General features: G+C 42.0%; 1 protein-coding gene across 3 annotated transcripts in view; it reads right to left on the bottom strand.

Moving 5' to 3' along the window:
* Positions 1–1,068: 1,068 nt before the first annotated feature.
* The window catches only part of unc13c (unc-13 homolog C (C. elegans)), a 105,603-nt gene continuing 96,949 nt past the window's right edge, over positions 1,069–9,722 (bottom strand). For all 3 annotated transcript variants that reach the window (XM_084351471.1, XM_084351472.1, XM_084351473.1), the window contains 4 exons: positions 8,403–8,550; positions 5,456–5,548; positions 3,722–3,881; positions 1,069–2,739 (listed from right to left, as the gene is read on the bottom strand). In XM_084351471.1, the coding sequence (XP_084207597.1) occupies positions 2,454–2,739; positions 3,722–3,881; positions 5,456–5,548; positions 8,403–8,550 (687 nt within the window). In that variant the 3' untranslated portion in view covers positions 1,069–2,453. The remainder of the gene's footprint in view (positions 2,740–3,721; positions 3,882–5,455; positions 5,549–8,402; positions 8,551–9,722) is intronic.

Genomic DNA, 9,722 nt, shown 5'->3' with positions numbered 1-9,722 from the left:
CTCGATGCAAAAGATGGGGAGGAAAGTTTTTCCATCCAGCAGCAAAGTGATCGGCTCACCCTGGGTGGTTATTATGCTTGGAAATGCCACAATAATCTATAGTGTGAGTTGTCCTCCACGGATCCATATTATCCAGTTCTAATGGTGTAGTATTGAATGACAAGGTATTTAATTCAAAGGTGTACTACGATTAGTAAGTAAATTAATCTGTATATTTATCAGTGGATCATTATAAATCTAATTATTTTTTGAAGTAGCAAGTTTTCTTCTCAGAATGAGAATAGTGTATTGAGGGTAGTTGTAACACTTGAAGTATAACTCCACTAAATATACACATCAAAGTCTGTCAGGCATTGAGGAGCACCACTGGACACGTGGAAGAAAAAAAGAATAGTATAAAGCCTTTAGTGGCCCGTCTGATTGCCTCCTAAGTGACGTCACGGGACCAGTTGGGGCCGAAGACAGCGGAGTTAGAAGGCAGTGAAGTCACCGGACCTCTGGAGCCCACTCATCTCTGTTTAAGACTAGCGGCTTGAGGCAATGTTAGCAACTGTCAGTGGTCAAGTTATATTGTGAATACTGTAGAAAACGATGTTTTGACAAGGAGGGAGGATGTGTGGAATAAAAAAGACAATATATCAGGGGTCAGATGGGCTGGTTTAGATCCTTTTCTTTTTCTAACTGTTTAAATCTAAAGTGTCATGCTAAATTGATACCCAAACAGATACAAACAGATCAACAAACGCAGCCTATCCTGTTCTTAAATACTGACATCAGTCGGCTTCTCATTTGCTCTGATTTAACTTCAACTGACCACATTTGTCGTCATATTTTTAGCTCTATTACCCCAACTTAGCTACTTCAGATTAAGCAGGACAGACCCTCATACAAAGGCTGTCAAAGCAGGTGATTTCCCTCCATTTTTACATCATTGGTCTCGATGCAAAATGCAAGAAACCTCGTGCAGTGACCTTGTATGAATAATAGCAGTCAGGTTAGCATCACGTGAGCTTAGTGTCGGAGCGATTCTTAACTGGAAAGTTGTTCAAAATGACCGAGATGTTTTAACACATTTGCACATACTTTATGCACATTGAAGAAAAGTAGACTTTTGTACAATATCTCACTAAATATATTTACATGACATACAATTCGCCATCAGTGCAATACATAGGAATGTTGCATATTTACCAAATGTTAGACTCTTTCCTTTTTATGAAGAAATATAATTCCAGTGACAGAAGCTGATATAACTAATGTGTAAAGAAACATGTGCAACTTTCATATTGGTTAAACAGCTTCACAGGAAATAAAAAAAATAAAATCTTAGTACCACCCTATTAATAATCAAATATTTAAGCATTGAAAAAGTAATAGATCACATGTACATATATATCTTCATACATGTAATGGATTGCTTTTGTACAAATATTTTATATAACTTTGGCAGTTTATCAGGAACAAAGTTATTGGAAAAAATATGAAACAATAATATCAAACTGTCTGCAATGTCATGTAAGCTTGCCTTCCAAAGCTCATGTTCACAGTGGTCATTCAGAAAGGCTGGAAGCTGATGGCTGAAAAGAAACGAACAAAAAAACGCCAAAGAAAAAAGTAAACATTTCCATCCTTTCTGCTAAGACTGTTAGCACTGGAGGCTGTCGTCATTGTTGTCATGGTTATAAAATTACAAACACCTATGAAGGTTTACATAGCAGTCATCGCCATTTAAAAAAACACGGTCTATTTTTCAGGTCGACTTAAAATACAAACAGTTTGAAGGCAAGGGGGGACAGGACCCTGCTCGGTGGTCACTGTGGAATCATGGGAGAGACATGACCGAGAAGAGGACATGCACAACAGTGCTGTGTGGAAGAACGTGAAGCCAAGAAACGAGGGTGCAAAATGAAAGACTTTGCAACAATCAAAACGCCACACGGTCAGAAAATGACTTACACCGGACAAAATAATCGAGCAAATTTTCAAACATACTAAGTTCACCATAATTCATATACGTTGGTTTTGTTCTTTTTTTTTCACTGGTTTGGCACTTTATTGGAACAAATCTCTGTTCAAAAAGACTAAATGTTGTACAAAAGGTATTTCATGTCTCGTTAACATAACTCGTAGAATATAGTACTTAATAGTAAGCATACGGTAAGTAAACACTTGTACATACTGTAGTTTTAAAATGAACATTCCAACAGATGTTTTACGCACATGCACAAAAACAAACAAACAAACACAACTCTCTCTCTCTCTCTCTCTCTCTCTCTCTCGCTGCCTTGCCACATTTGGGCCTCCTCCGCTCTTTGGACAATCTCATTCTCCAGTTTCAATCCAGACAGAACAACTGTCGCTACCGCTCTGACTCCTTTTCTTCTCTTTATCTCTCACTTAAGACAACACAACTCTTTTTTTTTTTTTAAATACTGCATTTTTTTCGCTCCACATTACGACACTTCCTCCGACGAGCGCGTGTCTGTCTTGAGACGCACAAACTCTTTGGCCACCTCGTCGTTGGTCCTTTGAGAGAGTATCCTCATGATGGTGAGGCCAGTTTCGTCCATGGAGACGCTCTTCATCAGGGGGTAGCAGGCGGAGCAGCTGCCTGTGTCGGCGAGCTCTCGGAGCTGGATGACCGTCATGCCGATGATGCGGTCCTCGCGGGCAAAGCAGTAGTCCTTTACTGAGACGTGCAGCTCGTAGGCCTCCGGGCCATGTTCGTTACTTAGAACACTGGGAGAGATGACACGGAGAGATCAGAAAGAATTCAAATATGTTCACATGATGCAAAATCAGCTGAGATGTTTAATTTGCTTTGCCGTCATGCTGCACTACTCAAAAAATAAATGATCTACCATCAGTGGGGAATAAAAATGGAGGCTTTATCACATCATAACAGTACAGATGGTGTGAAGTATGTTGTTGCTTAAAAGTTAACCAAGTTTACTTTGAAGTACTTTTTTCTTAAACTTAATACAAAGTCTCTTTCTGTAGAATTACACATGAGTGCACAAAAATTGCCTTCGTGGACATTCGTCTTTGTTTGCAGCTGAATATAACGTGTCGGTAAGAGACTCCGGCTGGGTGACATTTCCTTATTATATATGTGGCTGTGATGAGACAATCCCTCCATGTTTTGCAAGTGAAATGAATGTTTCTATTCAAATGAGCCATTCATCTGAGCCAGCTTTTTTTTTAGGGCCGTTTCCTAATTATCCCCGGCAACCTCACAGCTTCTTAAAATGCAAATGACAATGTGAATCCATATGTAGGCAGCGCTGTGTCTGCACTGATCACATTGGCGTTGCTACAACTCAACTTGGATCACTTTGCCTCTGTGACTTTAATAGCTCGAATGACTGTGTTGAGGAGGAGGCAAGGCTTTAGATCACTCACTGGCTTCCAACTGTTTCAATGCAATGAGCAGGAATGCTGGTTCAGCTATTACATTGCATTCACTGCTCAAACAGCTGGAGGAATTGTTGTTGATGTATTATAGGTATCATGTCGTACTGTATAACGGTTGCTGCAAGCTTTTTTGTAGTGTGCAGACAGCAGACTGAATGCTAGTTTGAAGATATAGAATGATGCAGGCAGGTCGTATGCGGCAGGTCGTATGCAGGATAAGGAATAAGAAGTTTTAAAACATCCTCAGCTCTGCTCCTCGCTCTCTCCATCTCTGTAACAAACACAAAGGAAGCTCACGATTACTCACTATTGGAATGTTTCATTGTACTTTGGTGACCAATTGTTATTCTTGGTCTTGGTGCTGAATTTGCGCTTCTTGTCAGCCAGGTGTGGTCCCACGGCGTTGACCTCCACAAACGGGCGGAACATGGCGTTGGTTTGCCAATTGAGGTTGTTCACTGCGACCACTGCGAAAAGGCAGAGAGAGATTAATCATCGGCGGCAGGAAAATCCACATCCAACAGTATTCTGTTTTCTCCTTTTTGGATGTGTGTTTATCTTATTTTCAGCAGATAACTGTCTAAATGTACAAATGTCATATTACGCTGAGATACTGTCAGAGCGGGTATTAAAGAATTTGATAGCAGAAACATTTCCACTTATTTGCAACATTATTGGAAAACATCTTTGGGTGTCGGTGCCAATCAGACAAACCGCAGGAATCTATTTTGCACAGACATTCACAGAAAAACTGTAAAAAAAGGAGATTAAGGAGACAGAGATTTTTTGATTGGCCCAGCGGCTTCGAACAGACCATAGTTCAAAGGCAGCATGCAGCCACTAATGCTGAGCCTTTTCATTTATTTTGTTGCATTTCTGTCGTGGATGCATAATGTAATTCTGGGAATGTAGAAAAGTCACTAACAGAAACGGACAAGTGTGAAAAATACAGAAACTGCAGCTCTTCATCCTGTAATAATGGATTTTCCTTTTTATAGAAACATCCATATGTGATTGCCATAGTAACCCAACTGGCAGTCCCATTTTCATGTTAGTGCTGTCGGCTGATTACAGCTGATTGTCAGCTGGAGTGCATATGGTGCTACTGCAGGGGGTGAAACAGATATTATTGCAGCTATGGAATGATATCTGGGATGTCAATGATTTTTTTTCTTTTTTCTAACTTGCAAATGTATGTATTCAATGCATTGAATAGTTGATTTAAAAAAAGGAAAGGAAAAGTCAGGGGATCATCTGAATCCCTGCAGAAAAATTTGTGCCAACCAATCTTGTGGATGTTGAGATATTTGAATACATAACTAGACGCTGACCTACCAGAGGCGCTAGAGGAAGAGTCAGGGGATCGGCTTTGCAATTAGGATTCTCTTTTGGGCCATTAATATCATTACCAAGTTTCATGGCAATCCATCTAATAGTTATCAAGATATTTCGCAAATGGCCAAAAGTCTCTACCTGCTGGAAGCGCGAGAGGAAAGTCAGTGTGATTAATCCTCTGGAGAACATGAATGTCTGTTCAAAATTTCACTGGAATCCACTGACTAGTCGTCAAAATACTTCAGTCCGGATCAAAGTCAAAGTGGTGGACCCTCAACATTGCCGTCCATAGAGCCATGCCACTAGTATGTTGATGAAGATTCTCAGTCGTCCAGGTCAGGGTAACTTCTATTTGCTGTATCGTAGGCAACTGGACGTGTTTCAGTTTCACCTCTCATCATCCTCACGGAGGTGAAGCGTCTCCAAGAAACTGAAACACGTCCAGTTGCCTAAGAAACAGCACTTAGAACAGGCCACTGGTATGCTTAATAAAAAGTAATTGTAATGATTGTGTTTTTTTAATCTTTCTTATAGCTCCAAGACTGCAAAAAAAAATGCTGCTGCTGATCATGACACTACAGCACTATCAGACAAATTAAATTACCACCATGAGCTGTCTGTGGTGAGTCTTTGAACATTTGCAAGTGTGAACCCATTTTGAATAGAAAACGACAGAAAGCAGGTCTGAGTTAAAGGAAAATCTCACCCTTCACGCTGACTTTGTGCTCTCCGGTGCCAGGGTGAGAGATGAGATTCACTTGCATCGACACCTCCCCCACTGATCCGTTGGATGACTGACCTGGACACGCACCAAAACAACAACAGGAGGATTGAGAAGAGGCATAATGAAAATCAGAGAGAATGGAGGAGTGGCAGAGAGGGGAGCCAGGGAGAGAAAATAGAGAGATCAGGAATAAAAAAGCGAGAGAGAGGATGAAAGGACGGGATCCAAAACTGTGGGTGCAGCTTTTTTTGTAGATGAGGTATCCAGAAATTGATCCAAAAAGCGGTGTGTAAACACTTCTCTGTGTGTCAAAGCTAAAAAAACTAAACCCGAGAAAAAGAGTAGGGGAGCCAACATGATTTCACCCCCATGGCAGCCTTGTAGCAAGCACAACCAGGGTTTCCTTTAGCTTGAGGCTGAACAAGAAAAAGCAGAAGAGGGGTGAAAAAAGGAAACATGGAATAATCCTGGTTTGAAGGCCATAGAGGAGGCAGATGGTGTGCAGGGATCACTAAATAAAACATGTTCTACACAGTGAAATCATCAAAACTCTTCAAATCGGCAGGAATACAAACAAAACTCTGGCTTTGGAACAACGCAAAGGAGGTAGAGAGAGGGCAAGGGAACATCGAGTCCAAAGAAAGAAATACCCTTTTGGGCATCACACCCTGCGAACTTGCGTCAGCATTACAGTTTCACATGAGGACATGTTGTTGCCAGGAAACAATTAGAATTGATTGCTGACCATGTGTCTCAATTCGCCCGATGCAGGGAGGCCTGCCCATTTCAGCTGCCTCGTGTTTTCTCGCCCAGCCCGGGACAAGCAGATGTTGAACACTGGGAGGCGAGAGCCGGTGTGGTTGATGAAGGGGCATGTTGATCCAATAGCTAATCAATATGTGCCAAACATGCAGTGCCCATTATGGCTGGTAATGAAGAAACAAGCCTCCTGATTTATTATAATGATGCCCTGAGAGGCTGAGGGAAGGCACAGAAACATTGCTGCGGCACAATTAAGCCCTGGACTTGTGGGAAATTAACAAGCAAATGCCACAGCACATTTGTTTCAGCTTTCATCTGACATATTTTAATAAATAGAAAAGATTCTGTATGTTTTCTTCCTGACGTCTCAGACGAGACGTTGTCAGGCATGTACACAGCAGACACTGGCTGGAGCAGTTTGAGGGACATGGGAGAGCGGAGCGCGACTAAGACGAATGGTACATGAGGAAGATAAAGGAAAGCAGAAGTCGATAAAACAAAGGCTGCAATGCGGAGGGTCAGCAGATTAAGTGAGAGAAATGCTAACAAATGAACTAACAGATAAGAAAGGTGAGCCGCAGGTGTAAATTGTTGCAGAGTTGCAGTTTAATTCATCGCATTTGCTGTGTCACACAACCCTTAATCCACAGGAAGTGACAAATCAACAGAAGATTACTTTATAAGCAGAAAGCTGTGAAATATTTACATTACGCTGCCGAATGAAGAAAGACGTGTTTATTAGTGTTAAAACTGAAATCCACTGACGCACAGAGCAGCTACGCAACCTCATTCTGCTCCCTTACAAACAGAGAGACACATGTATGCTTCAGAGAGCACACTTGGCACGAAGAGACGTGTTTGTGTGTGTGTGTGTTGTGGTCTCAATGTGTCGCTGCCAGAGCAGAGGGTCGGTGATTAATGAAACGGTGTCCACCGTGCTACACGGAGCATCAGCACATCCCCACACTGTTTACTGACCTAATGCACATCAGCCACCTCACTACCTCCACTTACAGGCATCACATTAGATCACCTCGGCTAGAGAGCGACAACGTGGTGTGAACTCGGAGGGGGGGAAGGGTTGCGATGAGGGAGGAAGAGGAGAAACGCGTCCCAAAATAGCACGGCGAGAAAATGCCGCGCGTCTATGCCCATCTGCCAGTCAGTGAGAGCGAGAGCGCTGGTCGGGGCCTGCCCGCTGCCTGCCTGAATAGCTTTCTGCCGTTGCCTTTCTGTTTCCCGCCGCCTGCCTATGCAGCGTTCTGCAAGGCTGAACACACTGAGGCGAGCGGGAGCTTAAAGCTTCAACGCCCCACTGGACTGAATTCCCTCTCCAATCTCTCCGGACACCTGAAGGTATTTCCGCCTTGTTGCGGAGAGAGACGGGGGGGAAAAAACTTGAATATAGAGACAGATGACTGAAGACAACAGCATGAAAGTGGGTCGGTGATGATGGAGAGAGAGAGAGAAAGGGAGGAGGAGCACAAGAGGGAATTCGTACATTCATACTACACATGTATCTTATACATTTAATGTGACAGTGTTTTGTGTTCCTAATTAGAGAAAGAGAGCATGAGAGCAATCAGCCCTCCAGGGCACAGGGTGAAAAGGCCACGGATATCTTTGTCTTATTTGTGTTTTATTTATTTATTAACAGTGATAGAGACAAACGACTTATACAGTTGGGGGATGAATGCCATTACTGCAATATCCAATGTACATGTAAGGCTAAACAAATTCAAAATGACGCAGCGAGGTCCTCAGAAGACACATACGGTCATGTAGAGGAAGCAAACGCTGATCATTTCACATCGAAGCAGCAAGTGTTTCGATCATAATAAGGCTTTCATTCTCATTTACTCCTGAATGGGTGCAGACCTGTAACGTACCACGTTTTATCAAGTTTATTTAGAATATGTTTACTCACTACGGACCGCGACACAGCAGTATCCACAGTCTGTGCTTTTTTCACACCTTTCTAGCAACTTTCACTATCTAAGCATTCTGGCTTTTATAGCAGCTTCCCTTTAGTCTGAAACTTCCCATGAAAACAGCTCTTAACCCGAAAACATGTTTTTTTTTTTTTTTTTCCGGTGTCTGAATGCTTAAGTAATCCCACTCTCCTTAACTGAAACCTAATTGAGCCTGACCTTGGCGAGCTCCTTACCTTGAGAGGTTTGGGTGCATATATATTTCTTGATCAAGGCATCTGTAGGTTGAGTGTAAAGGCTGAGAGCATATTTGAGGGACTTCATATCGGGGCTCTTTTCCAGGAAGGTTTTCTTCAGCCCGTTTCCTCCAGCATGGAAGTATTGCTGCAAAAAAACAAAAAACAGGAAAGAGCGGCTCAGATTTATAATTTCCCCAGGTATACAGAAACTTTGGAGTAACTTGGAACAGGATGGCAACCTCTCGTGCGTGGTAATTAGCTACAAAGCTGGCTATTATTGCTGTCCCTTGTCTGGTTTCTGTAGATTTTAAAAGGCTCATTCTAACACAATGAATACACAACAGACCTTACTTTTAGGTTATGTTTCACTAATGACAATATAAATATTTTATTTCATTTTCCAAGTCCTAAACCCTGGACCTTTTTTTATGCAATCTTAAGGGAGAAAATGGCATTTATTCTGAAATACACAACCTGCGTAGTTTATCTGTATACACACAACAAAGAAAAGGAAAAAAAGAAACAGCTGCCATTATTCTATAATCACTCAGAGGTCAGAGTTGAAAGAAAAGAACAAATGGTGCATTGTTATGGATTAGTTAGATTGACGGCACATCATCTTTATCACATAATAAATCCTCTACGGGCTGGTGAATATACCCATTATCCTGCGTATTAGTCTTCACAGGTTCATAGTTCAGTCTTTGCTTTAAGCATTGCTGCAAAAAGTAAGAAATACCACTTAAGATTTATGATTTGTTGAAGGTAAACAGAAACTTTTAACATGATGGCAACCTCTTTTCAGTTTATACATCACAGCAGGTCACAGTGGGCTGAGAGAACAGCCTAGGATTATACGGACAAGTATGCATTTTATAAGGAGGAGCAGACACATAAAGGGACCAGACGAGAGACAGCAGTAATAGCTGCTTTTGCGGCTAATTACCATGCATTTAAACCTGAAACCCATGCTTGGATGGTTAATGCCCATTTGTGCTGATAAGCCTGATAGCTGAGGACAGACGAGGCTCTGCTTTCTTTTTGAAACGCTGTCACCACTCCCACATGTTGAAGTTGGGAGGGTGGCCATGGACAGATCTTCTTGGGAAAAGAGGCGTTGCTGGGGAGAAGTGAAGATGAGTATGTGCACATGGAGACACGTTTCTAAAGCCTCCAAAGGCTTTATTCTCTTGTGCTCGTTATGTGGTTTGTTGCTCTCCTCCGTAACACATGATCATTACAGGAACAAAGGAGTGCTTGTTGTGGGGTATGTTGTCGTGATCTAAGTTAAAACGCTGATACAAATCTCATATCCTG

This window comes from Pagrus pagrus, assembly GCF_965226575.1.
Source record: "Pagrus pagrus genome assembly, chromosome: 1".
Lineage (NCBI taxonomy): Eukaryota > Metazoa > Chordata > Actinopteri > Spariformes > Sparidae > Pagrus > Pagrus pagrus.
The sequence above is the reverse complement of the archived record's forward strand: the minus strand, read 5'-3'. Positions and strand labels throughout refer to the sequence as shown.